Below are 18,681 nucleotides of genomic sequence, written 5' to 3' on the forward strand. Positions count from 1 at the left end.
TAATACTCTTAGCATAAAAAATAATACTTTTTCATGGATGACCCAAATAAGAGATTCGTCTCACAAATACGACCCATGAGACCGTCTCATACAAGTTTTTATCTTTAAAAAAATAGTAAGTTATCCCTATAATATTATTCATTTTATTTAAGCTTTAGTGGGGTAAAGTTAATCATTACAATTTCAAATTCATGTTACATTATTTCAAGAAGTACAGATTTTATTGGTTTTTAAATAAATTTGCAAAAGGTTATTACTTGTATCAACAATGAACAATTCATTTCAGTAAAATCCAATATATGTTAGAGTAGATATTCTGTAAACCAACGGTTGGCTAGAGAATTTATTGACTCAAGTGAAATAAACAATCTTTATTTTAATATAATTTAACTTTTTATGGTCTTGTTATACTTTATCTGTATACTCATGCATACAGCATAGATAAAGTCCTTGATTATGCTTTAATACAAATGAATCGTAATTCGATGTTGAAACTCATTTGTAAACACTGCATATTCTAAATTCGTTCCTAGTCGATTCAGCCGCCTAAAACAGGGATAAAGGCCGCTTGAGCTCGAGACTAGCATATGTGATGTTGTGTACTGCGTTTTTTGGTAAGGGCATAGAGATGTCCAAACATGCAGATGTGTAGTCATATGATGATTATACCGAACAACCCTCCCTGAGACTTTCCAAGTGGTTATCATTCATCGAGAGGATAAGTCCGTGGTTATGATTGTACACCATTAGTCCTTACGACCCGGGACAACACTGATGCTCTATATGCTAGGGCTGTGCTTTGACTCGTTTACCGGCTCCAGGAGAGTCATCAGGTGGCGAGGTTGGGTACAGTTGCGACACATATAGGAGCCAGTGCATTGTAGTCGGAGATTCACCGCTCACCTACAGGTGTGGATATCCTATGTGATCTAATGAAATAATAGTGCATGAAATCTCTGGCCAGAGTACGAGATGTACGTTGGAGAAGGAGTTCTCCAAATAGTACATGCGATGCCACTATTATAGTTATCACATAGTTATCGAATTAATATGCAACCCTCGATGAACCAATGGTTGCAGATTCGATCAGGATATATGAGATGAAGGGACCGTACTGTACGTTAATCATAATCGACTGGTTCTTGCAGGCACTATCAGTGATACCTAGGGGATCATGGGGCGATGCTACTAGACGCTCTTACCATGATCCGATGGGTGCAATCAGAAATGAGTTCTGACATTCTTGATCAAAGTGTTGATGAAAAGAATGGGGCTGACTAGGGTAAGCCCGAATAAGAATAAATGTTATCTTGAATCACAAGGAGTTGTGAACCCACGGCTAGCTGTATCCCTGAACCATTGAAGGTCACACAAGCACTGGATCGTTTGTTCCCGTGGAGAGAATAAATTCAAGGAGTTGAATTTATATTATAATATAGTAAATTCAAGGAGTTGAATTTATGATAATTAAATTTGGAGAAAATAAATTCAAGTAGTTGAATTTATGAAATTTGGAGAAAATAAATTCAAGGAGTTGAATTTATAAAATTTGATAATTTAATTTATTAAACTCAAAAGTTGGGTTTATTAAATATTAAATTTTGGAGGTGATAAATTCAAGAAGTTGAATTTATAATTTAAATAATAAATTCAAATGTTGAATTTATAATGTATTTAATTTATTAAACTCAAGTGTTGAGTTTATTAAATATTAAATTAAAAATGATGAGAGATATGTTTAATGGGCTTGTAGGAGTACAAGTCCAACATATTAAATGATTAAAGTTCTTAATGGACTTTAATATAATTAATTAAACTAGTTTGACTAGTCAATTTAATTAACAAAGCCCATTGAATTTAATTAAGGAACCTAAATCCATAATTGTGGAATTTAGGTTAAAAGCTCTTGTTATTAATATATAAATAAGAATAAGACCTAGCTTCCCACAATTCTAATTGTGATTGCCGAGAATCACAATTCCAAATTCTCCAAACTTTGGCCACTTTTCAAGAAAAAGAATATTTGAGCCGTCTCTCAATTATTTTCTCTCCTACGTAAAATATCTTCCATATTTTCTAGTGCAAATTGGAAGAGGAATAGATCATCCAGTCGTGGACCTAATTAGAAGGAAAGAAAGGGGTCCATTGAAGAAAGTTCGTTGGAATTCATTAAGAGCTAGATCTGTTATACCGGATCAGTTGGTGTCCAGTGATTTATTCACCAAAGATATGACTTTTAAACATCCTATGAATGTTTGACTATGAAAAATCATATGAGCGTCCAAAGCAAAATATATTTTGATTGTCAAAATAAATAAATTTTTAAAACTTCCGCTGCGTTTGGGCGCGTAGAAAACCGGATCCATCAATATACTCAATTGAGACTCAAGAGTTGTGTTACATCTCAGCTTGTCATTCTCTATTCACAAGACTTGAAAGAAATAAGAATTATACTGACGAAATCCTAGCCAGTAAATTTCGTTCTCGATTCATAAGATTCGAACATGAGACATACCGACGAAATCCTTGCCATTCGGACCACGGGTTATATCTTTAGGAAATGTAACGAATATACTCCAAAGTTACAGACAAAAAGTATGAAAGAACACAGAAAATAACACACCATCTCAAACAGTAATATGAGGCAGAAGAAGTAACTGTTAGAAATACAGAAGTAGGTCTTAGCAGACAAAGTTGACAGTTGACACCATTGAAGTTTCCCCACTCACTGGACTAATGAATGTCTAGCCAGGTGGACGTGTGTTCCACGTTCTTAACCTCGAGCAGCTTTGAGGAAATTGTCGAATGGGCTGGCAGGGGGTAACTTGAGAGCCAACCATGGGTTCATTGGTTGTGCAGCACCTCGATCGTGTTCATAGCTCGATATCTGCACGAAAATGAGGATTTCTGATCAAAACATAACTGAGATTAATGCTTCTGAGAGGCAAATCTGGAAGCCGACATGAATCACCAAGAGCTCAAATCGAGTCCAATGATAATTGATGCAAATACGTGCAAAATTAAAAATTAGTGGCTATAATTACAAGGTCACCTTGTCAACTGCTGACAACCCATTTGCGGGAAAAAATGGAACATTGGCTTTAGTGTACTGATTATCATGGAGCAACCAATTAGAAAGCTTCTTTCGTGTGTCGGTACCAAAGGCCTCGCATTGATTGGTCATAGTGCTATATGGAAGTGGCGAGGTGGAGACAGATGCTCCAGCTACTTGACCTGCAACCTCGAGTGCCTGAAACCAAAACGCTCATAAGCACAAATAATTTTTTTCATTGAGACGAGATACATTTGTTCCAATGAGGCATCGGTTTCTGAAAAACAAGAGAATATTACAATAAATATTCTTTTGCGAAAAATCGCCACCAGACGAGTTAAAGCAGGTCTCGACCAGCATGCATAAATCTGAACAGATGGAGGGGATCAAGTCCTTACATCTGAAATGGTTCAAATCAAATAATGCAAAGGAAAGAACTAATGAGATGGAGCCTGATTCAAAAACAGAAGATAAGCCTAGTGGGTTTAACGACAACGATTTCGAGAACTCTAAGACTCCCTGAAACCACGAAACCCCAATTCCCATAATTCTCATGATTCAGTCTCCCAACTGAATCGAAATATTTGCTCAAGGTTCCACCTATGAACCTAGGGTGGCATTCTTTTCTTTTTCTCTTTTTTTTGGAGAACAGTGGCATTCTACTAATATATGATTTTTGCATAAATTTTAGCAAATAATTGTTTGAATATCGTCCGCATAACTATTAAAATAGTTTGGAAAAATAGCCAAAGTGTCCAATGAGACAAACTAAAAAACAAGGTCTTGAAGATGATCTTAAATTTTTTTTACATCTTTCCAGAGTTAAATCAACAGAGGAGCTTCAGTTTGCAAGAAACAAGAAAACAAGTGATCATCATCTTGTCCATTTGTGGGGTTTCTTCGAGCAAGCATTCATCACATTCTCACAGAATTAATAGGTAATTACCGATTCAAGTAACTTTCCGATGCTGACAATACGAGACATCGATGGAGATGCAGATGGTGGTGCCTTGGGAACGAAGCGGGATATGTCAGCAACCGATGACATGCTAACAGCGTCATCATCGACCAATGAATTTGCAGAAAATTCCTGAGAAGAAAATACAAGTCAAAGCTCATGCTTAGTCATAGGAAATAGACTTGAAAAGTGATGGACCAAGCAGTTATTATCCACCAAAAGCTTGGAAGATAGTTTACCCCGTCATAGGATGGTGATCCCTTGGAGTGTGCAGCTGTTTGGGCGTAATCTATGTCGAGTATTGAATTGTGGCCAAACATAAAAGCTTCTTCAGGTACAAATTCTTCAGATAGTTGTTTGGCTATATCCTCGGCCCCAAACTTATAGACATAAAACACTTAAGTAAGTCTTTACATTTTAAACACTTCAGACTGTCGCTGGGAATTTGCATAAGAAAGTTTACTCCACAGAATTGAAAGAATACCTTTGTAATGCTGGATAAACTTTCAAACAACAGGCCATAAACAATTTTGTCGGACTTGTAGGCTTTGTCCTGCAGTTTAGTGAGAAAAGATAAAGCTTCCTCATTGTCTGAAGCTGAACCATAATCTTTCACTTCAACTTGTGGCTTCAGATAAACTTGATAGTCATCACTGATGCCAATAAATGGATCAACCTAAAATGTAGAAAATGTGAATAAGTTTCCAAAAACTAGACAAAATGGAGCAATAATGGGGAAAAATTAGGTGAATCAATAACTATCAGTTATCTAAATAGTACGTTTGAGTTAATGTAATGCAAATCAATATCTGCTTGTAAGTTATTCGTAATTGGATCAACAGAGTGAGAGTATATAACTACATGTATCCACTAATACCCGAGAAACTACTGACAGAATTGTACATCACCACATCAATCTAAATAAACATAATCTTCACTATGGTATGGCCAAGAGATAGATGGTAGCTTTGCAAATAAAATGGCTAACCTGTATATATTTCATTTACTATAAAAAAAGGAAAGATGATTAATTTGTGCATGGGGATTGGAGCAAAAGCATTAATCATTAATACTTACATCATTCTCAAGCAACATATTAAATAAATCATGGGAGTCAGCAACGTGATACAACTTTGCAGCAAACATCAACATTGCAGTTGACAATACAAGAAGCAATCGCTGGTATGCAGGAGATAAAGAACCTGTCAACAGAAATAATTTAATTATAAATTACTTCTTTTGAACTAAAAGACTCAATATTTAAGCAAGCTCCATACCATTACTGGAGTCCAAGGCCAACTTTCTGAGTGACATGGGAAGCTGAAAGAATCGGAGTACAATCGTATTGTTGGAGTTCTGAAAAATGTGAATTGAGAGGCCGTCACAGATCAAACACATGAAGTAAAATTATAAAAATCTCCGAAAGAAATATCCAAGAAATAATTTTAGATTAGAACAAAAACATAAAGATTTAGCCAAAAAATAGATGTGCATCAAACACAATGAAAATATATTAAGCAACTCTTAGAATTTTTTATCTGACATTGTTGTCGCATATTTATTTTCTTTATTCATACGTATCACTTTCATTATGTTCCTTAAGTTTAAACGCTAAACACCGGAAAATGGAATGTAGTTAGTTGAATTTTAACCTTGAGATACGAAGAAACAAGTATTAAATAGAAGGAATGAGCAATGGCTTCGACATTTGCTGGTAGATTATTAAGAAGATTAAGCTGTATCCATAAAGCAGATAGCAATTGTGCTATTTGGTCCTCGTTGCAGTGCAAAAAAGATTGTTCCTGCATCGATTAAAAAACCTGTCATGCAGCTGATGGTAAACACTCCCCAGAGCCAAATATTTGACACGTACAGGACAGAAAAAGTTTGTTACTTCATTTATTCGAGAAAACTATTATTATTTTAAAGCTAAATAAAAAGGTTGGCTTAAAAGAGAGTGGTAAAAATAAATGGCCACCGAATATTTTGGTCTCAATTTAAATAAACTTTTGATGTAAAAAATAAAACTTCAAATTTCACGTGCAGTGTAACACAATAATTTTCACTATTTGACCAGGAAAAATTAAATTCTTACAGTCTCAGGCAAGCTAGCTGGTCTATTGGCCTGGTCGAAAAGACCGCTAAAAATATGAATATTGGGAGAATTCTTGTGCAACCACCCACGCTTCCACTCCTCATCGATTTCATCCAAATTCTTAAAATCATCCTTTTCACTTCCTTGATTCACTTTGGTACCATGCTTTTCTCCACGGAGCCTCTTCAGAAGGCTAGTAATTGAGGCAAATGTCGATGCATTTTTGGACTGCCATCTCCTAGGATGATTAAAAATACCATTTCTTGTGTGGGTAAAACTCGGAGTGAGAAGAATACCAAATATTTGATGCCCTCCGACACGTATTTCCACGTCCGAATGCGACATAACTTTCAAAAGTTGAACAAGAAGTGCCTCAGGAAATGCCTGAAAATAGGACTATGACGAATGACAAGCTTTGGAGCATGAAAAATGAATAAAAATGGAGGTGTCATTTAATAACTATCTTGAAACTGTCAAATCTGTGAAACATCTTTGTGAGGTTATTAAATGAAGTTTCTAACCTTCTGTGAGTGAACAGGTATAGATGCCAAGGAAATCACATGAGCAAGGATTATAAGTGATGAAAGAGCTGCATGTGCAACAGCCTTTACTGGTGGAAGCTTCTCCAGTGTGATTGACATGACATCAAATAAAGGCCGCACATCAACGATCTAACAATTACCACCGATGATCAGGCGAATCAAAGAGACAGAAAAGTAAAAAATAATTCTTATTTTCTGCTAAATGTCATTACCCCTCTCATGATTTCCCACAAGCAATTTTCTATAGAAGTTTGAAGAGCAGTATTCAATTTCAGCTCTTGCTCTCCAACTGATTCAGCTGTTGCTTGACAGCTTTTGCGCAGGTGTCGGCAGAGGTCGCTGACAAACCCCGTATCAGAAATCAAAAACTCCGATCTTATTTGACGAGCCAAACAGGTCGCAGTTATGATAACGTGGCACTTAGTAGAGGGATCATGTGCTATGTTCTTGTGGTCTAAATGTCGAACCACACCAGCTAAAATAGATTGTCGATTCTCTAAAAAAAATTATGAAACTGAACTTTGTGAATGATATTAAATCAGAATTCAGCAGCTTTGCTTTAAGCAGCCCACTATAAAATAGTCATTCAAACACAGCATGCATGTACATGTTGTTACTTATGTGAGGTAGTCTATTACTTTTTTTCATGTTTTCTTCCCACAATTAAAAAAAATCACGACAGTATCGATCATGATCTTTTTCCTTAGCTACATTAAAAGTAGTCTAACATCATATCTTTTCAAGTCACCTCCCCCACCAGAACTGGGAATTGATTACATTAATTTCCCAAGTTGCACTGAAAGCCAGAAGTAACAGTGACAGAAGTATATAATTTTTCAAGTTAAAGCCAAACAAAGACAAACAAGGTCGCCATGAGTTCGGTGAAAACTCAGAAATTTTGCACGAACTTTCTACAATTTCTTAAAACCATCAGAATAAATAAACATCACCAGAAGCTGAAAACTGAAACCAAAATTTTCAATAAGTTCCAGACGATGGTAAATATACAGGAGTTGCAAAACCTTCAACTATAAAACCATCCGACCAATCAAATATCAAATCAAAAGAAAGGATCGTGAAATGAGAAGATAAGAGGGAAAAGACAAAATCACCTGGACTTTCCAAGAAGTACAACATATCAGAAAGAACAATGAGTGCCAAACCATTATTCGGAGCCCAGTGCCTCCCATTGTCAAAATAAATTAACATTGGATCCAATACTAGTCGCATTGTCATACTCTCCTTCGCCAGATCAACCAACCTCTGAATACATATTTGCGCCCATATTTTTGGCATCTCAGCCTCTTCTCTGAAGTCATTGAAGATCCGAGAATAAAGAACATGTGAGCAGAGAACTAATACCAACCAATTTTGTCATTTATAAAAAGAGAGACCCAAACCGCGTTAGGAGAGAAGGATCTTTCTTCTCCGGTCGTGATCTTATGATCGTGTGACTAGGACTCAAGTCACCACCAACTCCAGGAGCAACTCTTCCCTCACATCTTGACACCTCATCCACCCAATAATGATTCGCATTCCTTCCCTCGTCATCTTCTTCATTTTGTTCCATCTCAAAGTTATCAAGAATAACAAGCACAATCTACAATAGATCCTCGTAATAAGTAAAAAATATTAAGATCTGAAATATTTTCACGCAAGGACGTATGAACATGTTCTATAAACAAACAGATTAATGAACATGTTTTTCCTAACTTAAGCAGAATAGGAAATGCCAAGAAAAAAAGAAATCATGACAAAAAAATGGGATAAAAGCGTGAGAACCGAGAAAGGAGGGTATAAGTCCCATCATTATTAAGAGAAAACTTAGGACTTCATGGACAAAACAAAGGTCAGTTACAGGAAATGAAAACGATTAAAAATCATGTGTCCCCGAACAAGTAATTACAACCAACTTTAAAGCAATAAATATGGTAAGATCAACAGATATCAGAAAACTGACCTTGTCCAGATCAACAAATATTTGAGAGAACTCTGCCATAAACCAGACCTGCAGATAGAAGAAGCAAGGCAGACTGTTATGGTGAAAAAGACAACAAATGCTAAAAAAAATTGAAATCTTAATGATAGATGTAAGTAACATGGTGAAACCTTGCTTTCAAATTACCATGGCAGAGAGGCACTGCAAGCTTGCTGCCCTCAACTTATGCTTTTGATGCACGTCATCACTCTTGCAAGCCAACAAGCATACTTTTTCCACCAAATTTTCAATATTACGGCCGTAAGTTCCATCTACCTGTGGTGATAATACATAAATAAGGCATGAAAAATAAATCTCCATAATGCGATTGAGGCATAATGAATCAATGCCTTGTAAGATCTATGATAGCCAAAAATCACCTTTTAACTGAGTTAAAAAAATATAAAATTAAAGTTCATTAATCACCTGACGGTATATAAAAGTAGACAGTGTTTGGCATCCAATTATTATGGCATCATCTTGTTTGGCGTCATCCAGCAGTTCATTTATAACGTTCAACAAATTAACAGCGAAATATGCTCTGAAACATAAAGAAGTGAATCCATGAACAAGAGAAAATAAACTAATTACAAATGAAAAATAATAGCATGAGAGAATTATTACACTTGCTCGGTACACACATGAAGTAATTTGTTGTAGGTTTCCGCAACGACACTGACAAATATAAGGTTACTATTTCGCAGTTCTTTGTAACACCTTTCTTCGAGATATTTAGCAATCTAAAGAATAGGAACTGTCAAGAAAATATGATTGTTCCTCCCAAGAAAAATGGGATCATCAGCCAAAAACATGAAAGCGCGTAATTCACCTTTGGAATTCGGAATGGATTTTTGACAGCATATTCACATAGCTTTCCAATTTTCCGGTCATTTGGACGGCCAGCCTACACAAAGAAAAATGCAAAACTAAGTTGTGTCTATTTACTTTCTTGATATGAGGTTATTTCATTTCAGAATGAATCATTTTTTAAATATGGTTTGGACTCAACAAACTTTTGTGATATCAAATGTCAAAAAACATCTTAAATGCAATAATTCATTTTTCTGTACTTTTCCAAATCAGCAGCACTTGTGTTTATAACATCAACCTTCAAACCATATTGTCCACACGAAATTTCTACCCAATTCATACCAGAATTCCCGAAGATTTTGCAATAAAGAAAAGCCTACAAAGGTAACCTTATTGCTGTCTATATTTTTTGAGTTAAAATCCCAGGGATTGGAATTTGGTGTCTATATTTTTTGAGTTAAAATCCCAGGGATTGGAATTTGGATGAGAGAGTCATGGTGGAATGCAGAAGGCTTCTAACTTAGGGAATTTCACATTAAACCCAAAATTCTTAGGCAATTATTTTTACACAGCCCATTTTCTGAAGTCAACAACAATGAACAACAAAAAATCCATTGTATCCATTACATAGTGTTAGGATCAAGCGCTTACCACTAGTAAGGCGCGACTTTATTTCTTTATACTTGTGGCGGCGCAGAGTACACCTACTTGGGTGCAAATGGGTCGGGCTGTTAGGCCCATTAGTCTAGGGAGGTGCGTGTCTATCTGCTGGTGCTATCTCATATCTCTTAGACATCGGTCTTACTCTTTCCCTACCGTCGGCCTTGTCCCCAGCTGAGACAGTATTACCCGTTAAAATCTGGTGTCACTCTTTTACAGCCCACTTAGCCAACCAGATCAAGCGACTCAACGTCAGCAGTTTGACGCATAAGAACTTCCTAGGAGGTCACTCATCTCAGTACATGCACGCTTAACCCAACATTCCCTCGCCTAAGAAGTATAGAATTATGCTTCTTGAGAGACTTGAACTCATGACTCGCTCTGATACCAATTGTTAGGATCAAGCGCTTACCACTAGGCCAAAAGCTATAGCTGTTAACCAATGCGCAACTTTATTTCCTTATACTTGTGGCGGTACAGATTGCACCTACTTCGGTGCTAATGGGCCGGGCTGTTAGGCCCATGAGTCTAGAGAGGTGCGTCTATCTGCTCGTACTATCTCATATCACTTAGACATCAGTCTTATCCTTTCCCTACCATCGGCTCTGTCCCCAGCAGAGACAATATTACCCGATAATATCTGGTGTCACTCTTTTACGGTCCACTTAGCCAACCAGATCAAACGACGCAAGGTCAGCAACTTAACCCATGAGAACTTCCCAGGAGGTCACTCATCCCAGTACTACTCTCACTCATGCACGTTTAACCCAACACAGATGCTTCATGGTAAATTCAACCGTGCAATACCAATCCCAAGACAACATTTTTATGAATGTCCAGCTATGTTAGTTTTTCAAGGTTATAATATAATGGGAAATCGAGGGAATGTGAAATAACTGAATGACACGGGACAATCAAGTAAACCTTAAAGAGTTTTTCCCTCTTTCTCAGCATTATTCTAGCCTAAACTGGAAAGCTGAAATTCTTAAACAAGATTTCAAATCTTTGTGAATGTGGAGAGATTTCCCTAAGAGAACCAAGCATTGAGCAAGAAATGAAAAAGAAAGAAAATAAGAAAATGAATTATTGATGTAATATAGAGACATATAATCCCTAAGTAACTAAAATCTTCGCTGAAACATGCAACAGGGCAATAAGTTTCTGCAACGGTTATGCATTCTAATCTTCTAGTGTAACCGATTTTGATTGTTTTAGATCTGTGTCATACAGTCACGTGTTCAACTGATGGTTTGCATACCCTTTAACACTTGAATCTAAGGAATAACACAATTTTTATTTTTGGAATTGTTTCGCTTCATTTTTATCTCAGAAAGACAAATGTTCTAAATTATATGACTGAAATTTATTGAACTAACTAAAGATCTTTGGCACACTTTCTAATTAAGGTCATCACATTGTATTTGACAAATGTGTAAACCGATAAAGTGATACGAAACGTCCAAATCAAAAATACCAAGTAAACAGTACCAGAAAAACAGCAAATATGCATTGCTACATCATTGATTGTTCACGTATACTGACAGTGATATAAAATTATCCCGAAAACAGACTAATCTAGAGATAAATAAACAAAATATTAACACCAAATGCTGAAATCTGGATTTGTTAAACCATACTCACGGGTGATTTAGGAAATATCTCAGCAAGCAATTTCTTGTACCGCTTAACTGGCTGCCGAGACCTTGACCTTAGAGCAGGGCAGCACACACACATGCTCTCACAGGCCGGGAATAACTTGCGGGACATAACACCCATATTCCTGCAATTTTGAAAAAGTGCCAAGAATGAAGAGTACGGATCTATTTCACATGCTTTGAACACCAGATACCCATCATACACCTCCTATTTTCACATACACAAAAAGAACATGCAGATAAACCAAGTTTAACGCCACAATGTGACAAACACGGAGACTAGGAACTTAAATATTGAACACGGAACAACGCCTTTTGTTTGAAATGAAACAGAACACCAGAAAACAACCCAAAAACAAAAACAAAAAAAAAAAAAGGAGTAAAATTTGGACAAGTCCAGAAAGGAAATAACTAAAAATACACTATAGATTTCAAAATCAAGAAAGATTTAGACATATCACATACCTGCATCAACAGAGAGAGACCCCCGCAATAGAATTTCTTTAAAGTTTCACAGGAATTTCAAGAAAACACTGGGTTTCATATCACAGGCACAGAAGAAGATACTTGATGAAACTCGGAACTCGAAATTGAACCAAGAACGAGGGAAATGGAATAGACAAAAGGTAAAATAAAGTAAAAGGAGAGATCACGTGGTCGTCAGAGCTTCGCAGTGTGCCTAAAAGAGTCTTCGTGCTTTTTTCTTGCTGTCAGAGAAACTTGGAAATCTAACCATTGTCCCAACGTTCCACCAATTCCTCACTTTTCAAAAATAATTAAATAAGTCAAAAAATTAATTAATTAATTTTCAAAGAACCACGTAATCGGGTGATGATCAAATTAAATTAATTTGAAAAACGGTTCAATTTGACGATCGGATCCAAAAACTATTATATTATATAAAATAAAATTATAATATCATAAAAAATATATTTTAAATATGTATATAAATAATAAAAAATATAAATTATCTAAGTTTAAAATATAAACATGAGATGTACATAAATATATAAAAATATATATTTATCAAAATTTAAATATAAATAAATATATACATATATTCAAAATTTCAGTTATACTTATATATTTTTTAAAAACAAAACAATCAATTAAATAAACTATATTATCATTAAATAATATGTTAAACGAAATCCAAATTTCAAATAATCTTGTATATATTTAATAAAATATTAAATTTAAGATCTAAAAATTAATTTTTCAAAAAAAAATAAAAACTAGAAAAATTGGTTTTTCGTTTCACATCCGGTTCCGTCGTTTTTTTATCGATTTTGATGGGTTTGACTGCTAAAACAGTTTTTTAATATATTTCTGACAGAACCCTTAACCAGTTTTTGTTCGAACAGGTCGATTCGGTTATGAGAACTCTACATCAAACCAAAAAAAAATTATTATATAATAAATAACAATAAATTTAGAAAATAAAATATTTTATAATCCTCTTTGTCCTCCTAAGAAGTTCCATTACATGGCATGACGAAGGCACACACATTGTTTGCAACCTTTTAAAACAATTATTTTCGACTTTTAATTTTATTAACTTTGTAATCTAATAATATATATGATATTCTACATTACACTTTATATTCTCCACTTTTCACTTTTTTTTTTTTTAAAATACACTTTTCACTTAATTATATATAAACATAGAAAAATTATTGGGCTTTAAAAAAATTAATCGTAATATCTGACTTTTTAAGGAATTATGTTGAAAGATAACATATATAATATGATACACATTCATATGTGTCATGAAAGCTAAATTTGTCTGTGATGACATAATTAATATAATAAAATTAGAATAAAGTCAAAATTAAATATTTTTGCAGTCTTGGCATAATATAACAAATTAATCTTTTATATATATAAAAAGAATTAACATTTCATGAAATCTACGTGTCATATACTTTCCATGGAATCCATCTACTTGTTCCATTCATTATATTGTCCTTTAAATTTTATAAATCTGTTTTCATGAGAGGTGGTATTAAGAAAGGGAATATGTCTTTTGTGAGACGGTTTAACGAATTTTTAACTGTGATACAGGTCAATCCTACCGACATTCACAATAAAAATTAATAATCTTAGCATAAAAAATAATATTTTTTCATGGATAACCAAAATAAGATATCTGTCTCACAAAATACGACTCGTGAACCCGTCTCACACAAGTTTTCGCCTAGGTAAGATTATGTCTCATGAGCCTTCTATCAAATTAATGTCTCGATAAGAATTCAAAAAAAAAAATTTATTCGAATCTAGTACTTGACAAGTTTTGAGATCTGAATGTTTTGGATTTCGTTGAGTAGGGAGAAGATATTTCAATAAATAGTTTATTTAATTATTGACGTTTTTCAAATACAAATTAAATTTAGATAAATCACGTCAATTTTTAAGTTTCGATTCGCCAACCAGCTTTTATTATTCTTAAATCTTTTTATATTAATGTTTTCAAAAAAACATCTTTTTATATTAATTACTTGAAATATTGTCATTTATTTATTTACTACTTACCATTAATTCCAAATTATCGTAACGAAAGAATTATTATTATACAATCAGAATTAAATACCATGGAATCCAATTATAGAATCTACATCTTTTACGTAATTCGATCATAGATTTCAAGATTGACCCTTGAAAATGATCAGAATTTTCCCTCACGTGCATACGCATGTCCAGTCGATTTTTTTTTATATATATTTATATATAAGTACACTTCTTAAAATAATTGAAAAACTTAAAATATAATTCATGATTTCTAATAAATTCTTTTTACATAAATTTAAGGAGTCTACAAAAAAAAAATCTCTCATGACTCAGCCTCACATGTTTATATATGTGAGATGGATCGATCTGATCCATAAATATTCTGAATAACGATATTTTTGGTATAAAATTAATCCAATAAAATCATAAATAATTATATTTTTGCTATTTTGGCATATAATAGTTTTGATTTCATTCAATCTCTTTCCCAATTCTCACATAATCCTGATAATCAACAAATTATATATTTCACGGAACCCAACTATAGAATTCATGTCAATTTCGTGTTTCAACCCATAAATTTCAAGATTGACGGTTGAAAATTATTAGAATCAAATTAACTATATAGCAATTTCAAAATTAAAACGACATGATTTCGCATCATATCTATAATATATTTTGCGAATCATTTTATTAAAATGTTGACTTGTAGAAATTAAATATGTTCGTCTAGGAGATTTTTATATATATATATATATATAACTCCACAAATTTCGATCTTTTTATATCTAAAAATAAGCAAAATAATTTTCAAAATATAAGCTTATTGTTCTTGAAAATTAAACTAAAAGTAGCCATGGCCAAGAACGTGCTAGTAATTTTGTTTCTCGCTAGTTGCTTGGTCGGAGTTGCGCTATCTTCTCGTCCTCAAAACGCCAAATTCAATACCAACCAAGTGAGTCAACTTCCTATATCTCTAACGTTACGATATATATTTTTTTCCCAGAAATTTATACGTACTTATACATCCAACTTAAACATCGGAAATGTCAAACATACAAATTAAATTCGAATGCAGGTTGGGAAGGATTGGTGTGTGGCACAAATAGGTGCTCCTGCTGATAAGCTGCAAGGATTCATAGACTATGCTTGTGGGATTAACGACTGTCTTGCTATCCAACCGGGTGCGCCATGTTTCGAACCCAACAACTTGGTTAGCCATGCGTCCTTTGCTCTGGACCTAGAGTATCGACGCGCCGGCTTGTGCAACAACGAAGTTGGCACTATAACTACAATCGATCCATGTATGTCTTCTTCCCCGTTTCTCTGTTTGAATATATGCATTTCATTGATAATCTGAAACGAACTTGCTTTTTGTGTGTTATATATATATGTGCAGCTCATGATGCTTGCCAATATCCAGTGAAGTGCAATGGGACCAATCAAGTTGACACAGCTGCTATATTGTAATAGTATAATGTTTTCTATTAATTAAGTAGCTTTGTGTTATTATAAACATATGGAAATTAATTTATATTTCTAATTCAAATAATCTCGTGTTTATTTTTTTATTTTTTCGTATACGTGTATATATATATATAGCGTATTATATATAATACAAGAGGAATTCGGGCTATGCTTCTTAATTAGAAACCGAACAAATGTTTAGAATTTCAAATGGAAAATGGACCGACCGGTCTGACCGGGAAACGAGAACGGATCCGATCAAAACATGTGAATATGTGTGTGTGTGTATGATGAAACCAATTTGAAATCAAATTGGTTTCATCAATTTTTATTATCACAAGCAAATGAATAACTTTGTCAAGTATAAATCTTCCTTTGGGTCGATCAACACTCACATAAATATACTCATTTGCACTTTATTTAAAAAAAACCTTAATAATATCCTAATATCTCAAAAAAAAAAAAATTAAATAACAGCGGTCACTTTGGTGACATATAATTCAAATTTAATTTAATTCGAAATATTAGATATTAATAGGTATATGAAATACAGTCCAAAATTTTAATCAATTACGGATTATTTTACTCAACATGAGTAAGCACAATGAATTTTAATAAATTCCAAGCAAAAATGAGTGCAGTTATCATAATAAATAAAAATGTCAAAAGTCAAAACGGTTTCCACAAAATAAAAACGTGTCCATTGATATGCAATTCTCAAAATTCCCTTGTGGCAACCGTACCAACAAATCCAAACACATATAACAGATTTTTTTTTTTAAAAAAAAAACTAAATTATAACAAAATTATTATTATTTTAAATAATAATCTTGCCCTTACCGAATCCAATGCAAGTGAAAAAAAATGCAATCTTTCCATGAAAAGACAAACAGCACCGATTCAAGTATTTGGAGGAACAAAAAAATTTATTTGTTTCCACCGACTGTTCCCTTTAATAATTATGCATTGATTTACTTAATTTTGGAAAGAAACAAATAAAATAATATTTGTACACAATCACTGCACAAACCATGAATCAGATAAAATCTTTAATGTAAAATACCGAAATCATGTAAGAGAAAGATACAGATTCATCGATATTTACTCACCCAATAATCGACCAATCAACATAATTTTTGAAAGGAAAGGGGAAAGAAAAATAATTCACCGATCCGAGAGTCATGATCGAATATTATAAATTATAATCATACACCGGTTGGAGTGAAATCGAAACAATTAACGAAGGCGAAATATTTCTTAAGAATTTGGAATAGATGGCTCTGATATCAATTGATGAAACCAATTGGATTTCAAATCTGAAAATTCCATCAATTCTATCCAATTCTCAAGAAACAACATATATAATAATCATAATTGCGGAAGCGTACCGAAATCCATGACTTGTAGACGATTATTGGAAAATGATCTTCAATCTTGCAGTTTCTCTAAAAAACCAGAGAGTTCTGTTGATGGGAAACAGAACGATACGTTGTTCTGCAAAATTGGGACCATAACCCATTTTATAATTAAACAAACTTCACTATTTCTAATTTGGCCCTTCAACAAACCAGAAATATCATTTATGGTATCCACACTTAAATATCATGACATTTAAGTCCTCAAGTCAATTCTTATTCCAAAATAGACCACATAAGTTTATGACTTATTTAATTGATGACATGTAAACATTTATAATTACATTTATGGCCCCAAAATTCTAACAGTGTATATTAGGGCTGATGTGACGTTGATGGAGTGTTGATGAGCCACTGACGTGTATAGTCACTGATAAAAAATGATTAAAATTGCAAAAAATCAAAAAATACATGATTGAAACTGAAATTTTATAAAACACAAGACCAAAATAGCAAAATGATAAAATTACAAAACAAAAAATGCATTTTTCCCTTCATTAAATCATACACATTTTACAAATTTGTCACTACGAGTGTGTTGGCAGAGCTTATAAGCTCTCAAACTTATAAGTTATTTAAAAAAATTTGTGCACCCACAACTTATTTTTTAAGATCTTATTTGAATGTTTTTTAAAGACCAGATTATCTTCATATATTTTATAATATCTCAAACATACTCTCAAGTAAATGGATTGTCCTACAGTCGTTCGATAATTACACTATACGTTCAAGTTGTTTATTCTTGGATGTAAAAGGTGTGTTAAATATCTAACGTCGACTGAATTAAATTTTTGATAGTTATATATATGGACTTGGATAACCACACTTCTTAAGTGGGTGTATTCAATTCAGAGTTTTGATGACTTTTAATGACTTTTTTAAATGATAGACTTTTATGGATTTGATAAATTTTTATTGACTTTTATGGAATCTCACAGATTTATAAACAGATTTATGTGGATTTATGTAGACTTTTTTGCAAGATTTTTATAGACTTTTGTAGATTTTTTTTTTTATAGAATTTTATAAATTTTGTACTTAACTATAATATGTGAGTTTTTATTAATTTATTTGAACCCATAATTAATTGACATATATAACATATTCAATTTGAAATTATTTTTAATATTTATATTAATAAATAAATTTACTTATTTAAAAGTTAAATCGTTTAATCCTTACATGTATATATATGTGGGTTTATATGCATGTTTGTAAATTTTTTAAAATACATCAATTGATTAACATGTAATTTTATTTTTAAATTGATAATATAAATGTAAAAATAATATTATTTATTATTGTGTGAATATAATTTTGTATAAAAATATCATAGCTTACATATTAATTAAAAATACGAAAATGAATTTAAAAAATCATTGTTGTTACGAAACTATTCAATTATTAAGAATTAAACAACATTTTTTTGATCATCTTTTATTATTATTGAATATTACATTAATTTGTATAAATCATAAATTAAAAATCACAAAATCAATTCTATAATTCAAAATTTCCCCGTGTTATTAAAATAAAAAATT

The 18,681-nt window shown here is 33.0% G+C and overlaps 2 protein-coding genes across 3 annotated transcripts; one reads left to right on the forward strand and one right to left on the reverse strand.

The window, feature by feature from the left end:
* Nucleotides 1-2,512: 2,512 nt before the first annotated feature.
* Nucleotides 2,513-12,495, reverse strand: LOC140821757 (protein SEMI-ROLLED LEAF 2-like). Of its 2 annotated transcripts, none has more exons than XM_073182349.1 (20): nucleotides 12,216-12,495; nucleotides 11,737-11,875; nucleotides 9,455-9,529; nucleotides 9,250-9,365; nucleotides 9,052-9,166; nucleotides 8,773-8,901; nucleotides 8,608-8,655; nucleotides 8,048-8,247; nucleotides 7,760-7,956; nucleotides 6,860-7,143; nucleotides 6,627-6,776; nucleotides 6,106-6,501; nucleotides 5,663-5,812; nucleotides 5,288-5,366; nucleotides 5,088-5,212; nucleotides 4,495-4,686; nucleotides 4,250-4,390; nucleotides 3,999-4,142; nucleotides 3,053-3,250; nucleotides 2,513-2,887 (listed from the first exon to the last, which is right to left on the reverse strand). In XM_073182349.1, exons 2-20 carry the CDS (start codon nucleotides 11,869-11,871, stop codon nucleotides 2,774-2,776), a joined length of 2,988 nt encoding a protein of 995 aa, XP_073038450.1. In that variant the 5' UTR covers nucleotides 11,872-11,875; nucleotides 12,216-12,495; the 3' UTR covers nucleotides 2,513-2,773. The 2 variants fall into 2 exon arrangements, with proteins under 2 accessions (XP_073038450.1, XP_073038451.1); XM_073182350.1 differs by having other exon boundaries at nucleotides 6,106-6,489; nucleotides 12,216-12,494.
* A 2,553-nt stretch (nucleotides 12,496-15,048) lies between these two features.
* Nucleotides 15,049-15,766, forward strand: LOC140821711 (glucan endo-1,3-beta-glucosidase 7-like). Its single transcript, XM_073182270.1, has 3 exons — nucleotides 15,049-15,213; nucleotides 15,337-15,562; nucleotides 15,658-15,766. The coding sequence occupies exons 1-3, from the start codon at nucleotides 15,115-15,117 to the stop codon at nucleotides 15,726-15,728; spliced, it is 396 nt and encodes a 131-aa protein (XP_073038371.1). The 5' UTR covers nucleotides 15,049-15,114; the 3' UTR covers nucleotides 15,729-15,766.
* Nucleotides 15,767-18,681: the final 2,915 nt, after the last annotated feature.

Source organism: Primulina eburnea, unplaced genomic scaffold (genome assembly GCF_022965805.1).
Source record: "Primulina eburnea isolate SZY01 unplaced genomic scaffold, ASM2296580v1 ctg739_ERROPOS11973397, whole genome shotgun sequence".
NCBI classification, from domain to species: domain Eukaryota; kingdom Viridiplantae; phylum Streptophyta; class Magnoliopsida; order Lamiales; family Gesneriaceae; genus Primulina; species Primulina eburnea.